The sequence below is a fragment of the Thunnus albacares genome, chromosome 15 (genome assembly GCF_914725855.1).
Source record: "Thunnus albacares chromosome 15, fThuAlb1.1, whole genome shotgun sequence".
NCBI lineage: Eukaryota > Metazoa > Chordata > Actinopteri > Scombriformes > Scombridae > Thunnus > Thunnus albacares.
The window spans coordinates 12,991,479-13,013,939 of record NC_058120.1 but is presented as its reverse complement, the minus strand read 5'-3'; the positions used below and the strand labels follow the sequence as shown (position 1 = coordinate 13,013,939).

The 22,461-nt window shown below is 40.2% G+C and overlaps 4 protein-coding genes across 7 annotated transcripts; all 4 read left to right on the top strand.

Annotated features, from left to right (window-relative positions):
* The first annotated feature begins 70 nt into the window (after positions 1-70).
* On the top strand, positions 71-2,361 carry acyp1 (acylphosphatase 1, erythrocyte (common) type). The gene is made up of 3 exons (XM_044374742.1): positions 71-162; positions 374-461; positions 1,968-2,361. Exons 2-3 carry the CDS (start codon positions 381-383, stop codon positions 2,181-2,183), a joined length of 297 nt encoding a protein of 98 aa, XP_044230677.1. The 5' UTR covers positions 71-162; positions 374-380; the 3' UTR covers positions 2,184-2,361.
* Positions 2,362-3,788: 1,427 nt separating this feature from the next.
* mlh3 (mutL homolog 3 (E. coli)) lies at positions 3,789-15,163 on the top strand. 4 transcript variants are annotated; one of them, XM_044375403.1, is made up of 13 exons: positions 3,789-6,781; positions 6,956-7,057; positions 7,151-7,236; positions 7,410-7,514; positions 7,612-7,696; positions 9,937-10,005; positions 10,108-10,216; positions 11,219-11,378; positions 11,495-11,518; positions 11,624-11,702; positions 11,826-11,977; positions 12,089-12,164; positions 15,077-15,163. In XM_044375403.1, exons 1-12 carry the CDS (start codon positions 4,159-4,161, stop codon positions 12,158-12,160), a joined length of 3,666 nt encoding a protein of 1,221 aa, XP_044231338.1. In that variant the 5' UTR covers positions 3,789-4,158; the 3' UTR covers positions 12,161-12,164; positions 15,077-15,163. The 4 variants fall into 4 exon arrangements, with proteins under 4 accessions (XP_044231338.1, XP_044231337.1, XP_044231335.1 ...); XM_044375402.1 differs by lacking the exon at positions 15,077-15,163 and adding an exon at positions 12,538-13,832; XM_044375400.1 differs by lacking the exon at positions 15,077-15,163 and having other exon boundaries at positions 12,089-12,239.
* Positions 14,852-17,703, top strand: fosaa (v-fos FBJ murine osteosarcoma viral oncogene homolog Aa). The gene is made up of 4 exons (XM_044375405.1): positions 14,852-15,180; positions 15,816-16,043; positions 16,372-16,479; positions 16,577-17,703. Exons 1-4 carry the CDS (start codon positions 15,040-15,042, stop codon positions 17,243-17,245), a joined length of 1,146 nt encoding a protein of 381 aa, XP_044231340.1. The 5' UTR covers positions 14,852-15,039; the 3' UTR covers positions 17,246-17,703.
* Positions 17,704-18,241: 538 nt separating this feature from the next.
* On the top strand, positions 18,242-22,423 carry LOC122997996 (jun dimerization protein 2-like). Its single transcript, XM_044374452.1, has 4 exons — positions 18,242-18,481; positions 20,349-20,566; positions 21,612-21,716; positions 21,841-22,423. The coding sequence occupies exons 1-4, from the start codon at positions 18,295-18,297 to the stop codon at positions 22,024-22,026; spliced, it is 696 nt and encodes a 231-aa protein (XP_044230387.1). The 5' UTR covers positions 18,242-18,294; the 3' UTR covers positions 22,027-22,423.
* The last annotated feature ends 38 nt before the right edge of the window (positions 22,424-22,461 follow it).

The window sequence follows — 22,461 nt, the reverse complement described above, 5'->3', positions numbered from 1 at the left end:
GACGTTGCAACAACTTTTCCCAATGTTCACATTCGTTGCCTGGAAACCAACTGTCTCGAGCGTTCTCTGTGTCGTCACTTCCTGAAGCAGAGTCCCGTATTTGCTCAATTAGCACTCCAGCGGATCTGAATGGTCGTCTCACAGCTTCCCGTCATTATTAAGGTGAACTATATGACACACAGCGAGCAGTGATGTATTTGTGTAGTTTGAATAATATGAAGCCAAACCTGCTTAGTGTCTAGGCTGTAAATCGTTTGAATACAATTTAACTGTGTGTTAGCATAGCTTGTAGCTGTAAAGTAGCACCTGCATGACGGGGTCCTAACTTTGATATCACACCAAACAAGTTCTGTCTTTATTTTTCTGTTTCTAGGTCCAGTATGTCTGATGAAGAGCTAATTTCAGTGGATTATGAAATTTTTGGCAGAGTGCAAGGTGTATTTTTTCGGAAATACACTCAAGTGAGTTTGACACTGATAAGCTAGCCTGTATGAGCTCAGTTCAGTGTGGTCAGTGTGACAGAAAAAGTATATAATTCAAGGTCCACTTACTTGCTTTCTCTTAAGTTTTTATCCTCATCTCACAAGTTACACGATAACACCCATAACTAATTATAATGGATGATATTAGCCCCGATTTGTACTTCTCAGAATCAGAACCAGTTTTTTTGCCAAGCAGGTTTGCACATACAAGGTATTTGCCTCGGTTTTGTGGTACATAACCGTTAAAACATATACAAAATAAAGTAGTCCTAAATAATATAAAAAAGAAAGAGGAAATGTGCAATAAAAAATATGGGGAAAAAAAATTCTAAGCTGAGCTTCTACAGGTTTAAATTTTGAATTGAAGAGAATGAACATAAATGTACAAAAATATTGACCAGGAGTAAACAGTATATGCAGTGTGCAATTAATAATAATGATGATAATAATAATAATAATAATAACAACAACAACAACAACAACAACAACAATGATAATAATAATAATAATGCAAGTTATGTTAATGAAATACACCATGTTAGATTAAAGTTCACAGATGTGCAAATATAAGATTATGGGGTAATATAACATGTAATGTCCATGCAGATGGGAAGAATCTGTTATTACATTACATATTACATTACATTCCAGTCAAATAGCTTTGTTTTACTGAGAAATAATTTACCTTTGAAAAACCCAGAAGGTTGTTTACATTTTACCTCTTTGCTATAGGAACCCCCAGAGTCCTCAAAGATGCACAATCATCTGGATGAAAAATTATTCTTATGTCTGCTGCATAAAAAAATAAAAAATTCAACACATTGACATTACATTGCAATTTCCTAATCCAAACAAAGATGGTACCCAGAAATGACACACGCTGTTGCTCAAGTTGTTTGATATGAACCAAAATTTAAGTTTTATATAATAAAATTCTCCATATTGATGTTACTTTCTTTACATATGAAAATAATGCTTTTATGTATTTCTTGTGTCATACAAAACAGGTAAGGACAGGTGAAATATACTACCTGCATAGGAAATAACAGTCCTAACTTTCTATCATGCAGCAGACAGAATATATTTCCATTCAAATAGTTATAAGAGTCTTCACTGATTCTGGAAATACCTTCGACCTGACACAAATGTAATGTTAATACATGAGAGGCACCGGAGCTAGGATTATAACTGAGCGAACTCCATTTCCTGATGAGGACTGTCAGATGCATGACAGCTTTAGAAAAAGCTATTAAGTGGACGTGGAGTTAAGATTTTTACTATTTCCAAGGTCAGAAAAAAACTTCCTATGTCTTTTATCTGTCACACCCACGTTTCATTTCTTTGAGAATGATGAGCAGCCTTTGTCCAAAAGTTCTATGAGATTTGACTTTTAATAAGTTCTTTTTCTAACTCTTATTATTAATTCCCTTCTGTCCTATTCCAGCCATCTTCTCTGTGTATCTAACTTTCTGTTTCACCTTCCAGGCAGAAGGGAAGAAGCTTGGCCTGGTTGGCTGGGTCCAAAACACAAGCGCAGGAACTGTTCAGGGGCAGCTACAGGGGCCACGCGGCAAGGTGAAAGAAATGCAAGAATGGCTGAAATCCACCGGGAGCCCCAAGTCACACATAACCAAGGCGGAGTTCATGAAAGAGAAAACAGTTGACAGCCTAGAGCACTCATCATTTAACATAGTGAAATAAATTAACTCATACATTCTACATATATTATTAACTTTGAAGCAGACATTTTATTTATTTAGACTTTTTTATTTATTTGGATGCATTATATGTCATGAATTGAGAAGGTGTGCATGTTACGTCTCCTTAACATCCATAAAATATAGAATTACATTAATAAATGGAGAATTACTCACCAACAGTTTGTTTGCATTTTTGATGTACTAACAGCTATACATGTATATTTGATACGTTTCATTTAAAACGGATACATCAGCTATAACACAGAAAACTTGGTTGTCAGTGACTAGACCAGAAACATTTAAAGAAACTTGATTGAGTGGTAATGCAGACTGTAAATCTGTTTGAGGGGACATTTGCAAACAACCATTCCAGGTAACCAGCAGTACTATGACCTTGAAATCTGTCACTGCCATCTTCCTTGGCCTCCATAAAAACTGAGGGGAGTCTAAATAGTCAGAATACTGCTACCCCCTCAGGCAAGGACTGAGTTTTGCAGTCGGCTGTGGAGAAAGTGACAAAAATTGGCAAAGCGATAGAATCAATTAATCCTCAATTTAGGTAGATCATTTTTATTAGTATATCTTGAAAAGATGCTACAGGCTCTGACAGAACAAGTGGGGACACAAAAAGGTGTCAGATAAGTTTTACTTTAACAGGCCTTTTTCACTTTAGACATTTTGACATGCAGTGTAAATAATTAAAAAATGATGGCTAAATTCCATTTGGCTGCTCTGGTTCATTGTCACACTGTCATGGCTTACTGGGACACAAAGAGACACACATTGTTAATGTTATTGGTAACACCTGTGACAAGTCAAAATGTTTGCTGTGAAAAAGGCCTTTCAGGTTGGTGACGTCACAGGCCTTGCAAACTAGACTTACGAAGAGGTTTAGAGGGAGGAAATGAAAAGAGGAGGTGATGTCCTCGAGACCAAGACTGGCATACAAAATAACATCTGCACACTTCTTAGTGGGCCGAATTGACTGAAAAAAGGATATTGAATTTTTACATGTAGGAAAGACAGAGTAGAACTTAAAGATCCCCTCTAGACATGTTAAAGATGGGTATAAAACACTCTACATTGAAAAATCCAGAACCTATGAATGTGTAAATGTTTTTCATTTCATGAGTTTAACTGCAGGACACAAGATGTCTCAGATGTCCAATTCTCAGTATATGTAGAGACTGGATGTATTACTTCAAGTTTCCACATCACAGCTGTGTAAGTACCGGATGGAGCATGATCCATCCAGTATGCAACTTAAACGTGTTGAAGTGGAATTTAATGTGAGCACAGACAAAATGTTCCTCTTCCACAGACTAACGTAATGCAAACAGCCTTCTAGTGTCAAACTGCACATACATCATCAACAAGTGTAAAACATTTTTTGAGTGGGGAGGACTTCAAAGATTAGAAATATAAGACGTTTTTATGAATGGAACCTGAAAGGAATAATATGAATAAGGATTAGAAACTGTTTAACTATGAGAAACAGTATATGGATTTTATTTATTTATCAAACTAAGACATGAAAAGGATAATACAATGACTTAATAGTTAGTAAAATATACAGTATAAAAGCTGTAAACATATGAAATACTTCACTCCACACGGTAGGTGGCGTTAAAAACACGACGGTTAAACTGGTCCTTCACACCAGAAGGTGGCAGTATTAGCTTTGGCTGTTAGCCGTTATTCAAACAGCCACCTCTCTTGTTTCACGTTGACTGTAAACAGCAGCTTACTTTGACTGTAGGCTGGTTTTCGATTGTTTATTTAATTTATCTAACTTATTTAGCGATGTGAACGAGTTTTGGGGATATGTCGCGGTCAGAAGGTTTTCTTTGGGACTCGCGGAACAAGCTAGCGGCTAGCTAACAGCCGCACGTCCATTTGCAACGGTTAATTCCAATTCAACTGATGAACTTAGGACTTTGTAGTCAGTCAGTAACACACACAGATGACTGAATTTAATGAAAACTATGATTAAGTGTTTGCCTAAAGAGGTTCAAGGGAAACTTCGCTCCGGTGTCGCCATTCCCTCACTTCAACAATGCGTAGAGGAGCTCATCCTAAACAGTATCGATGCCGGGGCGACGTGTGTGGGAGTCCGGATGGACATGGAGGCGTTCAAACTTCAGGTAATCGACAACGGTGCTGGCATAAACGCTGAGGATATGGAGTGTGTGGGAAACAGATACTATACCAGCAAATGCAACTCACTTGAAGACCTGGACAACCTCAGGTTTTATGGTTTCAGAGGAGAAGCCATAGCAAGTATAGTTTCTCTAGCCACGCTTGTTGAAATCTCATCCCGGACCAAATCATCAGTGAAAACGCTCAGCAGGATCTTCAAAGATGGCAAGGGCTTGGATGTCTTTGAAGCAGAGACTACTCGGCCCTCTGCAGGGACGACTGTTGTCATTTGTAACTTCTTCCACAACATGCCGGTCCGTAGAAAGAGGATGGATGCTGTCCTGGAGGGTGAGAGGATCAGACACAGAGTGGAGGCCATATCTCTGATGCATCCCTCTGTGTCCTTTACCCTGAAGAATGACTGCACAGGAGCCATGATGGTGCAGCTCTCTAAAGCCAGAAACACTTACCACAGGTTTATTCAGATACACAGCCTCGGGCGAGCACAGAAACTGGGAGAAATTAACTACAGCCTTGGACCATTTGAAGTGATTGGCTACATTGGCAGAGAGGGCCACTACAACAACAGCTTACAGTTCCTGTATGTAAACGACAGACTGGTCCTGAAGACACGGATACACAAGCTGCTGAACTTTCTTTTACGCCGACTGAGCAGTTCAAATCAGAAAAATGAGAGTCCGGATGGGCAGTCTGCCATTAGGAGTCCAAAGCAGAAACGCAGCCAAGAGCAGCATGGAATATACATCATTAATATTAAATGTTCTTACTCAGAATATGACATTTGTCTTGAGCCTGCCAAAACTCTAATAGAGTTCAAAGATTGGGACGGGATTTTACTCTGCATTGAGGAGACAGTGAAAGTGTTCCTGAGCAGGGAGAACTTGGTGGCTGTGCTCTCTCAAGATGACTCGGATTGTGAATCTCCAAAATTGTTTGGCACTGACAGCGCAGACCAAGAAGGGAACAAAAGTGACATAGGCATCCAAGCAGCTATCAGTACTTCCACACTGGATTGCAGCATTGGAATGACATTGGCATCTGAATCTGTTCATCGTAAACGCAAGGATCCCATTGTTTCTGAGGACGGTGTTTGTCTGGAGTCTGCACAGATGGAATGTAAAGAAGACAATGAGGAACATCTAGGGCAGAAAAGGATAACTGCAAACGATATAGAAAACATTCAAAGTGAAGGATTCACAGGCAAAGAAAGTAGAGATGAACCACAGTGTGATCTGACTGTACTGGAATCTTCATCTGACAATGATTTTACTGTAGAAGAGGAGCCAACATTAAGTGAAGCTGGGAAAGATTCTCAAATTTTATGTATGTCAAATTCAGTCAGACAACGAGAAGGTGAACAAGAGGAACTTTCAGAAGGAAGAGAGATAAAATTAAACCATACTGCTTTAACCAACAATGTAAATTCTCTCAACAATGTCACTCAGGAAATTTTGCTGGATTCAGACAGTACTAAGCAACTTCTGCTTGACTGCCAGAGTACAGGACAACATGGACAGACTCTAATAAGTAACAGAAAGATAAGTCTGTCCAATCCATACATCCATGAAAGTCTGCAGACTCAGGACCTGCCCCAGATTAAAAGGCCCGCATTTCAACAACAGGATCTAGCAGTGAAATGTGGAGAAAGTTCCTTTGCATCAAAACGCAAAATTTCACTTGATGCAGACCACAACAGATCTTATCAGAAAGTATTCAAAGACTCTGCTCCTGTTATCCCCTCAAAGATTCCCAAAATAATATCTGGTGAAAAAATGTCTTTATGTAAGGAGTCCGGATCTCTTGACAAGTTTAGGAGAATATATGGAAAATGTGATCAACCCTCTCCAGAAACTTGCTTACAGAACAATGCTAGACTTCCTCAGACAGACAACTTTGTTTTGAATCCCCAGAATTTGTTGGTTTCAAAGAAAGATGGACAACAGTGTGATGTTACAGAGACAAAAAAAGAGGCACAGAGTAGCTTGCGGAGCCCGCCAACCCTCTCAGCTTTCACCCGGCTGAAACAAGCCTCAGGTCAGATCGGAGGCAAAAAATCTTTGGCGTCTAAACTCTGCCGTTTGAGTCAACACAGGACAGTAGATGTAAGGACATTACCACACCTGTCCAGGTCTACCTCTCAGGACAACACCTGTCTCAGTAGTAATGACAGCATTCAAGACAGCAACAACAATGCCTGTGACGCCGCACTGAACGCTGAGCCAGTTCCAGACGACAATTCAAAACCTCAGGAAGCCGAGAGGGAAGAGGCTACAACATCAGGTGACTGGGTTCATCACTATGACGAATCAGTGGGAAAGACAGTTTACGTCAACAAAGAGACCGGGCTCAGTAGATATGACGACCCACCAATGGAAGAAACACAAGTCCTCTGTACATCTGATGTCACCAATATGGCAGTTAGTGTCATCTCGGAAATTGGTGAGTAACTGGAAATTGCACTCAACAGTAACCAAGAATACTCTCACTGTCATTGCTGACTTAACCCAGATGGATAGATCTACCGTCTTTAGAAATTGAGTGTTCTCATGTGGATCAATGTCAGCCATGGTTTTCATGTGTTACTTTCTTCGTTCCCCGTTCCTTATACTGTAGGGATGGAATACAGGTGTTACCCATTTCAGGTGGATCTAGTGTTGCCCTTCCTGCCTAAATCCAGAGCTGAAAGGGTGATTAGTTCAGGGCCTGGTGACAGAGGTACCTCACAGATAGAGCAGATTGTTGACTGTTAGGGTACAGCAGTTAATCTGGCGTATTTGTGTTCATGTGTAATGTTGTCTGCCTTCACAGGTGATGGTGATGGTGATGAGAGCTCCAACTCACTTTCCTCATTATACTCCAAATGGAATAATCCCGTGTTTGTCCATCCTCCTATGGTAAACAAAACCTTTCGCAATTACTTTAACACACCATTGGTTCAAAAACAGCCTTGTAATCTCACAATGATTTAATTATGCCAAATATTTTATCTTTTTTAAGTTTGGTGTCTCGATACAAATTCAGATTTCAGTTTATGACGTTTTAATGATGAAATCTCCTTTGCTAATAGGTTGGTGTGGACATATCAAGTGGGCAAGCTGACGGACTGGCTGTAAAGATCCACAACATCCTGTTTCCATACCGCTTCTCTAAGGCCATGATTCACTCAATGAAGGTTTCGTTTTAAGCACTCAGGGAAAATGTTCTTTATAATGTTTTCACCACTTTGATTTAAATTATGCTGTAAAGTAATTGTTACAATTACCTTACAGGTCATTCATCAAGTGGATAAGAAGTTTCTTGCATGTCTTATCAATACAAGAGATGAAGAGTCTGCAGCACACACTGAAACTGAAGGTATGGAGAGGAACTTTCAAGTCTTATTAGGGCCTGAGCCCCAAAGGGGCGAAGACCCTCTTGTATCTGTTCTGTTTCTTTCTTTCTTTAGGGCCTGAGCCCCAAAGGGGCGAAGACCCTATTGTATTTCGCGTGTTTGTTTCTTTCTTTCTTCTTTATTATTCCGCCACTTCAACCTTTAATTTGACCCCCTAAACATGCTCAAAAACTCACCAACTTTGGCACACACATCAGGTCTGGTGAAAAATTTGATAAAATGTAAAAATGATCCCCCAAAGTGCCAAAATGTGCTCTATAGCGCCACCTATGTATCTAATATGGCTGCCACGGCCCGTAGGAATGTTGTAGAGTGATGGAACCAAAACTCAATTATTCGTCTCATCAAGACATACAAATCATATGTTGACACCCCTGACCTAAATCCAACAGGAAGTCCGCAATATGCCAATCAAAGTATGACTTTGCGCCAATTTTGGACCCTCAAGAAATGCTATTTCCTCCTAGGGCGTTAATGGTATCGGCTTCAAACCTGAATACATGACTTATGACACTAGGCTGAAAAAAAGTTATTAAAAACTTTGTAATAACTCAAACGGTTTAGATATAATAAGCCCTGAAAGTTGTAGTGCCACATCACACCTTACAATGTAAACCAAAGGGGAGGTAATCTCTAGGCATGGACTTTGTGTCAAACAAATGGTTCTGATGTCTAAACTATAAGTCTGACCAGTCATGAGATTTATGAGGATGTTTCACAAGTGTGTGTTTCACAAATGTGCTCCTAAATGAAAAAAATTAGGAGCACACATATAACTTTAGGAGCACACTGAAAAATGTTCAAGTAACAGTTTCTTAAAGAAAACAATTCATTACATACATATTTACAATTTATCACATACATATTTAAACTCTTTGTGTGTGTGTGTGTGTGTGTGTGTGTGTATGTAAATCACAATTTATGTTGTTTTTAGGGGTGCTCGATTATGGCAAAAATCATAATCACGATTATTTTGTTCAATATTGAGATCACAATTATTTAACACGATTACTTTTTGACTGTCATTTTTGCCAATTGCCAATGTTGATATATGCATATATTTTTTTCCCACTTGGCTGAGGAGACTATTTCACATGCAATCATATATTGTACGAATGAACAAGAAAGATTATAGCCTATATAAGGGAAGAACTCAGTTCCAGAGCACAGCATTAAAACTTAAATGGACCTGCCAAGAGGGTGGAGCAGCAGTTTTGTTTTGTAGTTTATTAGACAGACAGGAATAATGTGTAGGATTTAATCATTGACAGTCTGAAGTGGAGGGTGGCAGTAATGCGCCTAATATGCTGGTTGCCAACCGCTGTTTTAAACCAAAAAGAGGAGAGTAAAATATTTTTCCAAACAGAGTGGTACATCCTGTCAGCTAAGGGATTTCCTATCTGTGCAGCTCCTCTGCTGTGTTCAGACTGCTTCACCCTGATGGTCCCGGTGTTTCTTCCGCAGGTTTCACTTCACTCAGCTGGCCGACAGACCCGTTGCTTCTTCCCACTTTAACCTGAATAACAAACCAGGGCTCGGTGGTCTGGATATCGGCAAAAATCCAATGTCGTGCATCCCTAGTTAAAAGTCTTTACTTTCCTAAAAATAGACTTGATGAAAATTAGGAAATTAATTTACTTTACACACAAACTCATCAAGGGTTTTCAATTTACTAATTGAAATTCAAGTGAATGGGCGCAAAACTTGCATGATTTTGATGACACAGGTGTGAGCAAGGCAGCCATGTCTCACCCTGCAGAAAATTCTCATCCTCACACTGTTGAGATTTAATGTTTCGCCATGACAGAGGAAGTTGCTAGAACTTTATTGTAAATACTCCAGTCTGCACCAAACTTTACATGTTTGATAAGACTCCCGGCCTGAACACGTGTACATGACAATATTCCATCAGTGATGCAAACTGGCTGAATAGTGCTCCCTACGAAATTTCAGTAAAGCAGTCCCAACAGCGGGCAAAATAGTGGACAAATGAAGTGATGTTTATCTCCTTCTTGAACTGTCTGAAAACAGCCCGGGTCTGAAGACATCTACATGCCCGTCACAGAAGCCCCTCAATTGCGCCGTGGCCCGACGTGCGCAGAGGCGCAAGGGCCCGTTCAACGCTGCTTGCAGCTTTAATTGTTTTTTGATTTCTTTATACTTTGTGCATTTCATATTTATGCATGTAATTTTGAAATCCCAGGGAATCTTCTGGTGCTGTTGGACCAACACGCTGCACATGAGAGAGTTCGGCTTGAAAATCTAGTAGCAGGTAAAAAAAAACCAAACACACAACACACATTATTAATATTGGCAAGGGATGCTGGGACACTGATACGATACTACAGTCATAACTGTGTTTGCGCTGTTATAGATTCCTATGAAGATGACCCAGATGCACCGGGACAGAGACGTCTGTGTTCATCAACCATTTTTCCACCTCTTGAGATCAGTGTAACAGAGGAGGAGCTAAGGCTGCTCAGGTGTGTTTTACTGTTTGCACAAGGTTACATCTGCAAAACCAGTCGACTGACTTAAAAGCAGAGATACTACATAGTGTGATAATATATATTTCTTCAAAGTATGGCTAAAGAAACATGTACGCATACATCCAAGGTAAACACCAGACTCCACAGATTATTATTATTATCAGTGATCGCTCAAGTCGAGCAGGGGTCATCTGGTCATCTGTCATTGCTTGATGGAATCTCTTCCGCTGCAGCCGGCCATAAACAGGTTTATAATCCTGTTGTCTGCTCTATACAACAACCCAGCAGATTTTGCCCGATGAGGTGAATGATGGTGGCAATAAAGATGACAAAAAGGATGGGTGCAGTGACGCAGCCTCGTTTCACCCGCTGTCTTACCTCAGAGCTGATGCGTAGCACTTTGACTCACATGCCATCACTCAGTAGTGTCATTGCTCAAATGTTCTTGTCTGGGGAGCTCATATTGATAGCACACGCCAGATTACCCTCAAGATAGTTAAAGTGCCTTACTTAAATCTATTAATTACGTACAGAGGTTGCTTTTGTTCACTGTGTATTTCCTGTAATTGGGAGTGTTGTTAAAAGTCATGTCAACCATGCCTCTGGATGGGTACTTCAGGGAGTTTTCAGATACAGACAGTGGAAGGAGTCTATTTGTAGGGACACAAGAGGATGATGGTTCTGTAACTGCCACAATCTGTCTCCCCTCTTGAACATAGTTATGAAAAGGGAATCATGTAGTTTTGACGGAAAATTTTCATCTTATGATTTAGATATTCTCGTATTCCCTCCCTGATGACGCGAGGCCTCGCAGAATGAGACACACACAGTTAATCATGTCCAAAACCTCCTTGAGCTTACATCTTCTAACCTTAACTAAACTATCCTCAAGCCAGCAGTTCAGTGCATAAACTGTACATTAGTACATGTGCATTATTATTGTAACAAGTGACCTGAGCAGCGTTTCCTGTGTCACTTACGGCTTGTGGACTACAGGTCTTGTCAGGCACATTTGCAGAGTTTGGGCCTGGAAGTGAAGTTCTCACAGGCGGCAGAACCACAAGTGCTCGTAGGGAAGGTCCCACTGTGCTTTGTGGAAAAGGAGAGTAATGAGCTCAGGCGAGGAAGAACATCTGTTATCAAACCTATTGTTGAGGTAAGACTTTTAAATCTTCAATATCAATATTGTCAACTGTATCACTCATTGTAATGATCGAGCATTTTACAATTTTGTTTCTAATGTTTTCCTTTTTTTTAAAAATCACACTTCAGGAGTATCTCCGAGAGCAGATTGAGGTAAGCTTGGCAATGTCGTTCTAGCCACTGACCTTTTTGTGAGGAAAAAGCTTATTTTTCTCGATAGAGGGTAACATGTCATGTTTCTCTTATTCTTTGTCTAAGTTACTATGTTCAGCTGGTCGAGTGAGAGGAACTCTGCCTCTCACTGTGCTCAAAGTGCTTGCCTCCCTAGCATGCCACGGTAAGGTTAAATTACTAAACTCCATCCATGAGTTTATTTTTTGTGCAGTGATGATTTAATAAATTATAGTTTAAGACTGAAATCTTCATACAACTCAGATGTATACATGTATGCATTAAACAGGGGCGATCAAATTCAATGACAGCCTGAACAGAGATGAGTGCTGCAGCTTGGTAGCGTCCTTGTCTTCCTGCCAGCTGCCCTTCCAGTGCGCCCATGGCCGTCCATCCATCGCTCCCCTCGTAGATATCCTCCATTTGGACACAAACCAGAAGGTACCAGAGTGGAGCAGCACATCTGAACTTAGTACTAAATGTATTTTTCAAGGCATTTAACAGCACAGCAATTATCAACTTGGTGGTGACTAAGCATTCTTGTCCCTGCAGGAATTACAGAAACCCAACCTACGAAAACTGAGAAGAATGTATAAAGCATGGGAACTATATGGAAATAGATAAGTCGGTGTGTATTTTTATTGAAAAATGTATTTTATTTATTCTCAAGCAAATTGTAAATTCATAAAAAAAATTAAATGGATGAGTTTGTCAACTTATCCCTAAAGTCCTTTTGGAAAAGCCCTAAAAATGAATACAAACACAACTTCAAACTTGATGATCAGAGTATATTCCTCAGGTTATGCTTTATAAACTTCTTCACTCAATCAACTTCTTTCTTCTTGAGGAATTGTCTCAAGTAGAAAACTTGCTGAGTGGCCAGTGCAATGAAGCAGCACATGGAGATGATCCTCAAGGACAGAACTTGTGTATACGTGGCATCTGTTAAAGAAAGGAAATGGCAGTTTGGCAGGGTTTTTTTTTTTGTTTGTTTTTAACAGATGAGTCAGTTTGAGAGTTTGAGTCAACAGTCACTGCTGCTGATTTAATCGAAGTGGAATCACGCAGATCAGAAAACTGCTGCAACTCTGTATTCAAACCCTCAAACATGTTCGTCTCCACACGGCAAACAGCAGGTGACATCACATATACTGTACGGATGCTGTGAAAACACGAACATGTTAAACTATTTAAACACATGGGGAGCAGTGCAGCTGCAGCTTTCTGCCTTAGCTGTGATTCATAAATACACTAAACATATTGCTCAGTCCATTTACCGTTTGTGTCTCGCATTTGCTTTACTCGTTCCTCAAGTTGTTAGGGTCTTCTGCATTTAACTGTGAAAAGTCCTCAAGAGGTCTGGCTTCGCCTCAAGGGGGGGTCAGTTTCTCCTCTTTTTCAAAATGACAAAGAGGTTGCAAGAGTAGTATTTATCAAACCTGTTTATATGCTGTGACCTCTGTATTATCTCTCTTATGGTTGTCACAAAGTTCATTATGCATTTAATTATCAGTATTAGTATTTTAACACAGTCCCTCACTTCTTTATACCTGTAATTCCTTGCTTCTGTGCTGTGCTTCGTGCTCAGTTTAATCAGTTGGTCTGTGACCCCACCAGTGCCTAATGACAAGTATTAATTAATAATTAAGTTTTTGCATCACTTATATCACTCCAATCATGCATCTTTGGTCTCCACAGTAGACCACAAATTGGCTCTTGAAAAAACCCATTACGAACGATTTGTCCATTTGAGTTGTAATATCCCAGGAGTTCATTTAGAAAAGCTGTTATTATATAAAGACCTCACTCAGCCACTGGTGAATTTCTATCAAAGCAATCCTCAGACTGGTCATGATCTTTCATTGCGGATACAAACTTCCATGTTGTGGCATTCTTGGTGTACAACATGAGGCCAAAAAAATGAGTGATCTGAGGAAAACGTTAACAGAAGAGCTCAGTGGATCCACTGTTATAGTCTAATTTAAAAATCAGACTATAACGGTAATGTCACAATTTGTTTTTTCCTGCTCTGAAAGGCTGGATATACATAAATGATGCTGTTGTGAGCATGTACTGTATATATTAAACTCTCTTAGCAGAATGACATTTTTAAAGATGCCACTACTAATCGTTTCTCAAACATTTCTTGCGAAAACAATTTGACAGTTATACCAAAAATATCAAATTATTAATGAAGAGGCAACATCTGCCTGCAATACTTTGAAGTGTCCTTTTCTATATAAAGTCTGAATTTTTAGCTCTTTAACCACCTTCAATAAAAGTAAACATGATGGGAGCATTTAAAAGAAATTGTCTTTATTTGTTGTTAAAGTTGTCTTCTTATTGTAGGGAACTAATGTCTTCATTTCCATTCTTGCATTTTTGGCATGAAAATAGAGGGAAATCTTTGTTTAAATTCAAGACACCGATCAGACAAAGAGTCTAAGAAAGTTTTCCATGCGGTCCAGCTGCAGTAGAGACACGTTCACTTTAAATGAATAATAGTTTTTGTTTGTTAGCTGACTTTATACTCGCCTGTGAGCAGCAGACTATATGAAAGAAAACCCCGGACTGTAGCTGTAGACACGCTGCCTGCACACAGTTGTGATGGATGTGAAGGATGCTGATGCTGCTGCTGCTCCTCCCGCCCTCCAGTTCCGGCCCATGTCACGTGACTTCCCCGCCCCCACATGTCCGACCTGTCCTCTTCACCTCCTAAGTAAACAATTCAGCATCATTTCATTATGTCTGCTAACACCCTTTCATCTCTTTCGGGGACAAAACAGCATTGAAGTGCTGACTTTTACCGATAAATGGCGGCCAGACTGTCAAGTCAGAAACACATACAGGCTGGTATGTTTCATAACAATGAAACGAGAAGGGGAAAATTATTTTAGCGGGTTAAATAAGTTAGGGGCGAAATACTGTATTTTTGAGATGGTCAACCAAGCCCGTTTTACATTATTAAACGATAACAGTGATTATTATTAGGCTATGTATGTCCTAGTAATCGCTCAGATGTATTTAACGCTTGATTAAATGAAAGCACACATCAAGTTTCCGTCGTTCATGAAATTGAGTATTTATAAATAGACTCACGTTTCTCACCCCGCACTGCATTTCATATGAAGCCGATATTTATGAATGGGAGTGAAGATTGTATTCTACTTTCGCGCGGTGATGCAGTTGTGGCCAAATCTAAGAGAAATGGTTAACATATTTCTCATGGAGGGGATATATACCGGAGGATAAATATCAAAATAAAGCTATTTTAAGCCAAAATGTAGGCCTGTGTGGCCGTCAGTCTCATCCCCCTCCGCGGATGGTACAGTCTCGGTTCATTCATAAAATTCTAGCAGAGCATAAAAGGAGGGGCTTGCATTCTAGTCGTCCAGTTACCAGGTATATACCTGGAGAAAAGACCCCAGCCGTTCTGCCTAAGCGGAAGGCCAGAGTCATATTTGTCATTGATCAGGACTTGTTTTTTTTTTCCTCCCCTCGTGATGTATCATAACAACCTGACGCCTGACATGGATTCAGTCTCTCCCACCTGCCGGACAGAGTCTCCTGTCGGGACACTCTGCCAGAAGACGCCAGAAGAGGCGAGCTCTCCAGCTGCCTCCTCAGAGAGCAACAATGCAAAGGTATGAATGGCTTTGTTGATCATATATTCAACGTGCAGCTCGGGATCACCCATTTTACAATAGATTAAACAGCCTTTTTTATTTATGTGGTCCACACTCTGAGTGCCCTAATGCTTTTTATCTTCGTGGTGGGGGGAGGGGGAGGGGGGACTGATTGCTATGATTTTAATTAACAGGGTGCGCTTTGTTGTTGTTTTTTTGCTCATTATTTTTTTGACATAGTTGATATTTAATTCGATCAGTCCGTTAATGCAGGTGGAAATGTCACAACATATCACTGTAGGTCGGGTTGTTATGATTCCGACGTCCTGGGACCAAACGCAAGCGTGTCGATGCAGCGGTTCATTGAGAAAAATAAATCCATTCAGGAGACTCCACAGCATCTCTGCGTCAGTGTTGACGTCAGAAACAATGATAAAGTCAAATATTGATCTGGAGAAGGCTATTTCTGGTTGGGTATCTTTCAAGAAAATATAACAAGGGTACCCTCTGTTTTACACACTAATGAGCATATTTGTGGGTTTCATTGTTATTGTCATGATACAACCGAAACCACTGATTGGAGAGGAATAGTTATTTTTTTTTACAGATCTCTTTTTGTAGTTCTCAATGTCGATCATTTCCATCTTTTCCAGGAGATCTGCGAAGACATGAGCGTTGAAGCCACCCCATTTGTTCCAACAGTCACTGCAATTTCCTCTACCCCAGATTTCCAGTGGATGGTCCAGCCTACGATTATTACATCTGTCTCCCCGTCTCTGGGTAGCAAGCAAGCCAATGAACCACAAAGCTCTCACCAGGCAACACCCAAAGCAGGCGGGAATAAAGGAAAAAATGCTGTCAGAAAGGGGAAAACGGAGCAGGTAGGTTAGCTCAGATGAAGTCTACCTGCTATTGGACAGAGTAGTCGATAGTGTGAATTTACATATGCCCATCTGAATTCCTTGTGTGCAACAGTGCTATTGTGCATGCTCCTCCGGTGCTGTGTGCTGGCTGTGTGCCTTCCTTAGGCAGTCAATTTATATTCAGGTCACAGCAAGTCTGCAACAATGGTCTATTTTTAGACGCATTGCAGCGAAACATGCTTTTGCCATTCTTCAGAGGGTGAATTGGCAACGGATGTAGCGGATTAGGAGATGAAATGGCGGGATTCTTCAAGGTAATAACTGAATTACTTCTTTTACATCCCAGCTGTCTCCAGAGGAGGAAGAGAAAAAGAGGATAAGGAGGGAGAGGAATAAAATGGCCGCAGCAAAGTGTCGCAACAGACGGAGGGAACTCACAGACACACTGCAAGCTGTAAGTAAACAGTGATGCATTTACTCAGCTGTCATTTGCACCTACTGTTGTGTGTTTTTGCCATGTGGATGATTTGTGGATGTTGGTCTATCTGAAGGAGACAGACAAGCTGGAGGAGGAGAAAGCAGCCCTGGAGACGGAAATAGCCAACCTCCTCAAAGAGAAAGAACGGCTTGAATTTATCCTCGCTACACACAAACCAGTGTGCCAAATGTCCGAAGAGATGGAGTCTATTTTCCAGGAGCCCGCAGGGTCCCCAGAGCTCCCACCCAGTCCGGATGAGGACAGGCTTCCAGAGGATGACACACAGGAAGCTCCTTCGCTCCAGGACATAGACATCCCCAACGATCCGTCTACAGCCATCTCCGGGAACTCCAATATCTTGCTGTGTGCCAGTGCTGAAATCAACATCTGCGATCTCGAGCCCTCTCTGGACATTAAGGAGGGGCTACTGGACAATATGTTGCCCAGTTTGGAGGAGAAAACCCCCATGGAAACAGCCCGATCCGTGCCAGACATAGACCTGAGCAGCTCTCTTGGGGTCTCGGACTGGGAGACCTTGTACAAGTCTGTTTCCAGCGACCTGGAGCCTCTCAGCACTCCCGTGGTGACCTCCACCCCGACCTGCAGCAGCTACCTGTCTGTGTTCACATTTGCGTGTCCCGAGCTGGACTCTCTCACAGAGGGACTGGACAGCAGTAAAGGCGGAGGGGGCAAAGCTGAATCTGTTGATATCCTCAACTCTCCGACCCTCCTCGCCTTATAGAGTACAGAGGGAAGCAATTGTCATGATCTCTCTTGTCTTTCTTTTTGCAAGTTCCTGACTTTGAACATTATATGAACAACAATATGCTGTAACACTTCAAGAAATACATTCATGAATTGTCTTGTGTGTGACTAAGCAAACATATAAACTTTCTCCAGATAGGCTACGTAGCCAACAGAGTGATGTAACTAAAAGCATGGAGGGACTGAAGTTAAGTTTTGATTTTAAAAAACGCATGCCGAGAAATTCAGAATAATTTTCAAAGCTCATATATATCTGATCTGTTACTAGATCTAAGATGTAATGTGGAATTTAATGTTACAGTATGGTTTTGTGTTTTTGGTGTCATTAGTGTATTGATTGCTGTAAATGTTGTATTTACATATCCATCCATGTTAAGTACCTGCATACCTCAATGTCACCAACTGTGGTTTGACCTCATTGTTAAAATGTTGAAAGTTTTCCATGAAAACATCCAGTGCTATATACTATATATATATATATAAATATATATATCAAGATGTAACTTATGATTTATTTTTTTACCTTTCAGATTTTGACTTATTTGTTAAACTTAAAAAAAAAACGAGTAAATGAGCATCGATTGCTTATCTATGCTGCTGAATAATTACAATAAATCTACATTCAGAGTGGTGTTTTATGCATGTGTTTCCTTTATTTCCTATCAAGAGTAAAATATTAAAAGGTCAATCTGTAAAGTTTGCTCCACACAAAATCAAAGTATTAGGTTATAATCATGTAAAAGAACTTGCAATATGGACATAATATGCAAGGCAGAGTTAAGGTAATATGTGTGTAACTACATAGTATTTTCATTTATTATGGAGTCCCAACAGTGTTTCTTTAACATAGCTTTAGGTTTATATAGCCTATAATTTAGCATTATGTATTTGACTTTGTGTTTTTTGGTTCAGTACAGATCAGGCTGTCATGTATCTCCAGTGCAGGCCTACATCTGAGCCATATGCTGTCGTTGCAGTGTTTCTTTATGGGAGGAGCGGTGCGACTTCCCCACTTCTGCCCCCACTATGTACTTTTTTACATCCCTGCTTACGTTTGGCTGGCATAGCCTAATTTCCGCATTCCCAAATCCTCCCAGATTGGGATCACGTTTAAAAATCGGGCTGATGCAACGATTTCCACTTTTTAAAATCTACTCTCGACCCTCGGCTGACCAGAAGAAAAGACATTTGTTACACCTGGGATCAAAGTCAGGTCCGTATACAAAACTTGTTAAGTAAAGAGCTGAATATTTTTACATACTAAATAGTTTATTGGCGCGCCGCGCATAAGTCACAACGAGCATAGTTTGCGAACAAGCGAGGAGTATGTTTCAGATTTCAGGGTGCATTTCATTGCATTTTTGAGTTTTACGAGCTTTTCGGTCTTCAAAGTGACATCTTGCTGAGCATGCTACAGAAAGATCATTTTCTTTTGTTTGCATGCTCTAACGTGGATCCACAGCGTGCACAATTCAGAACAAAATGTCCTTCACTTGTGTAGTCCTGCATTTGAAGTGGTGCTGTGCACTGATTCTTAAAAATATCGTTTATCCAGAGCGAAAGCCCCCCTGAACGAAAAGCTGTAACATTTTATCACTGCAGCCCTCTGATGGAAAGACAAAGTTACGTAAGATAAATGCCGCACTGAAGAAAAACTTCCGCTTTCAAGTTGACCAATGGCTTCAGTATGCATGCTACAGCACAATGTAGTCGACTTCAGGTTATCACTCATATGACTAAACTATTGCAGATGTATATTTATAAACTATAACCGTAGACATGATCATGTAAAAGTGCATGGAGTAAAAATACTAATACTGATCAGACTGTAGGCTGTTATAAGTTAATAGGTTCCTTGGACCTTCTGGGGTCTAATAAAGTTACCATTATGAGAGAATGTGTGATCATGCTTAAGCTGTGTCCCATAATACTGTAAGTTCAAATAGAAGTCATTATTGTGTGCATGCAGGTCCCTCTTATGAACATATTCGAGAACATGGTTTTGTCTTTGGCTTGGGTTGGTGTTGTTTTCACTCAAATTTAAAATCAAACCAAAATTTCCAAAGTAATTACACGTTTTCTACATTTTTTTACAGTGTGTTTGTCACCATTTTCAAGGCAAATGTTTCTTACAGCTGTCATGTACCAACACCGCAGTCTTCAAAGTTCCACTTTGTCTTTTTGACCTATAGTTTAGGGAAGTGTAAAAATTGAAAGTTATTCTCATGTAGCCTGTAAGTTCATGTTCTCAGCGTCTTAGATAGATGCATGAGTACAGTACATAAATTCCCCTCTTGCCACAAATCTGTCTTCACATCCTGTGTATGTGGCTGGCTTTGCGCACACACACACCTCTCTCATTGTCTTTGGATATATTTAAATGTCCACATTCAGCATTTTCAACAAAAAGTAATTACCATTACAAAACATACTAAGAATCTGTTCAGCACAAACATTTTGAGTGTACAGTGTCACCTTTAATTTTTCATTTTGCTAGTTACATTCAGGTTCAAGCTTTACCACATTATGCTGAATTTTGGCACCCACATTCCACGCCTCTGACATTAGTCTCATAAAGAGGAAACCACAGTTAATGGGTATTTCTTGGCAAAGGCTATCTTTAGCCCAGCTTGAATAAAGGGGAATTTGTTTAAGTCTGCTTTGTACAGTTGTTCATCTCTCTTTTTGCCTCTGGGGATGAAATAACGTAAATTCTTGCCAAGATCTCTGTAAATGGTAGTATATTCATTCAGAAGCAAAATAATAAAATAGCCTAATGAAAGGCAGCCGCAGTATCCGGCTCTTATAACAGACCAGCAATTCATCAGAGCGCTGACTGCTAAGGAGCGTTGCACCTTGGGCAAATGCCTTCTTGAAGCCTTTTAACCGACTGTAGGTCAAACAAAGCACATCTGTTTGTCTCCAGTTTGTTAATGTAAAAAGGCTGTTTTCTAGCCTCACACCATAAAGTATGTCCCAGTATGTAGTATAGCAAGTAGAACAGACAGTGTTTTATGTGTTTTTCATTGATCTGATTTAGTTGCTGTCTGAGTCTCCCGTTTTCTCACTCTGCCTCTTAGCTGTGGTCACGACCGAGTCTGACGCGATGCCAGGACAAATCCCAGATCCCTCTGTGACAGCAGGCTCCCTGCCCAGCCTGGGCCCACTAGCTGGGATCTCAGCCACCACGCTGACTGACAAGCTCAAATTTGGTGACCTCCAGGAGTTTGGAACAATGCTGTCACCTCTGCACTTCTTGGACAGTCTGGGGAAAAGGCCCCTAGTCATCAAGACTGAGGTATATGAAACATTGACCAGATGATAACCAGTATTACTTTTTGTAAACTCATTTAAATGTCAAGTTTTTACTCAGTGTTCTGAATTATCATTAACAAACATTTATGAGTTATTTTTTATGCGGGCAAAGAGTAGATTAAAAATGTTCCCTACACTGTATTCATACACACAGGATCTTTATGAAGTTAGCTTGGAATGAAAGAAACTGAAAGTGTAGTTTTGTGTCATGTCTTAAACAACAGGTCCACCTAGTGGACATAATGGAACATGTTACTGTTGTCAAATGTACTGCCGGAGTCTCTCCAACATGAAAGTCCAGAGAAAATAATGATAATGGCGACAAGGATCATACATCTGCCTGAATGAAATAGCTTTTTTGCTGTAATCATTCCTCCTGTTCATTCTGGCCATTAAGAGATCCCTTCATAATGTGCTTTCAATATAAGCAAAAAATGTATTTAAAAGTTTATCTGAAGCCAATGTGAAGCTTCAGCCGTCCACATTAGTCAGATTAAGTGGACATCTTCTGAAGTCACAGTCTTTTTAGTGCCAAATTCTGCCTTTTTGTTATGATCCTTTGACTCAGTTCAACAGGGAAACACTGTCCATCAAGACACAAATAGGGAATTTTATACTAAAAAGACTGTAACGCTGGATGATAACTGCTTGATTTGACTAACTCAGATAAACTATTACCAGTGTTGTTATACACACAGTACATTGTAGTTCATTTGTTGTACATTTTAGTGTTCTCACTCATACTGTGACTGTGACACACTTGCTAAGTTAGTAGAGGAAAAAATCAAAAACGTAGGAGAATTGTTAGTCCTTTATTTAGATCAACTTTTGTTTTTGCTTATTTATTATGACTGTGAAGTAGACTCGGCCCAGGCATAACGCTATTATGGTCTAGTGACAATGTAATATGAAGAAGGTAAAATAATAGTTTTCAATGTTATTCTTAAACATGGGGAGTCTCCCGATATACAGCAGGTCCATCGCACCTTAACTTATGTCCAAACCTTTTTATCTGCACTGCTGTTTAGAGAGATGAAGAAGAAGAAAGGAGGAAACGAAGGCGAGAGAAAAACAAAGTGGCTGCAGCACGATGTCGAAACAAAAAGAAAGAGAGGACAGATTATCTACAAAAGGTGAGTCATATCCTCTCACATATTTATTATACCCATCGTAATTATCAAAACAACATTCCTACTTTATCTCAGTCCTTTTCCCGTCTTTTGATTCTTTCTCCCTTTTCCCTTCATGCTCCCACAGGAATCGGAGCGACTAGAGATGTTAAACTCTGACCTTAAAGCCCAGATTGAGGAGCTGAAACTGGAGCGACAGCAACTGATCCTCATGCTTAACCGCCATCGTCCCACGTGTATTGTCAGGACAGACAGTGTCAAAACCCCGGAGAGCGAGGTGAACCCCTTGCTGCTGCAGCTGGAGGCCAAGTGAAGGTGCAATGAGTTTTCTACAGTTTACAGTGGACAAGAAGCAGCCAACAAACAGCACTTAACTTTGGGCCTCGGTCATGGAGGAGAACCAGCCAAGCCCTCCTACCTTAAGTCACAGAGCATTACACCACAACATGTGGATCCAATAAGATTGGACACTGTTTAGGCCGTTAAATCAAACTTGTTTTTTTTTGTCTCTCTCTTGCGTTCCTATTTAGTTGTCATTTTTTGTCATCAGAGCCTCTATCAGTATGAAGGTAAACAATTAACATAACACAGTTATCGGGCAAATAACTTTACATTTCTGACTACAGTTTGTTGTTTTATGGTGGATTTGTCTCATATGTCTGCATAGCTAAATGTAGACAATGCTTCAACACCTTTCCAGTGGTTAGTTGCAAAAAAATTCAAAAACACGTGGAAAATGACTCAGCTC

Excerpts from the sequence above, each read along its gene's own strand:
- mlh3 (XM_044375403.1), top strand. The coding sequence starts at position 4,159 with ATGAAAACTATGATTAAGTGTTTGCCTAAAGAGGTTCAAGGGAAACTT. Across the intron at positions 7,515-7,611 it reads CCATGATTCACTCAATGAAG|GTCATTCATCAAGTGGATAA; the intron begins GTTTCGTTTTAA and ends ATTACCTTACAG. Across the intron at positions 7,697-9,936 it reads AGCACACACTGAAACTGAAG|GGAATCTTCTGGTGCTGTTG; the intron begins GTATGGAGAGGA and ends TTGAAATCCCAG.
- fosaa (XM_044375405.1), top strand. The coding sequence starts at position 15,040 with ATGTATCATAACAACCTGACGCCTGACATGGATTCAGTCTCTCCCACC. Across the intron at positions 15,181-15,815 it reads CAGAGAGCAACAATGCAAAG|GAGATCTGCGAAGACATGAG; the intron begins GTATGAATGGCT and ends CATCTTTTCCAG. Across the intron at positions 16,044-16,371 it reads GAAAGGGGAAAACGGAGCAG|CTGTCTCCAGAGGAGGAAGA; the intron begins GTAGGTTAGCTC and ends TTTACATCCCAG.
- LOC122997996 (XM_044374452.1), top strand. The coding sequence starts at position 18,295 with ATGTACTTTTTTACATCCCTGCTTACGTTTGGCTGGCATAGCCTAATT. Across the intron at positions 20,567-21,611 it reads CCCTAGTCATCAAGACTGAG|AGAGATGAAGAAGAAGAAAG; the intron begins GTATATGAAACA and ends ACTGCTGTTTAG. Across the intron at positions 21,717-21,840 it reads GGACAGATTATCTACAAAAG|GAATCGGAGCGACTAGAGAT; the intron begins GTGAGTCATATC and ends ATGCTCCCACAG.
- acyp1 (XM_044374742.1), top strand. The coding sequence starts at position 381 with ATGTCTGATGAAGAGCTAATTTCAGTGGATTATGAAATTTTTGGCAGA. Across the intron at positions 462-1,967 it reads TTTTTCGGAAATACACTCAA|GCAGAAGGGAAGAAGCTTGG; the intron begins GTGAGTTTGACA and ends TTCACCTTCCAG.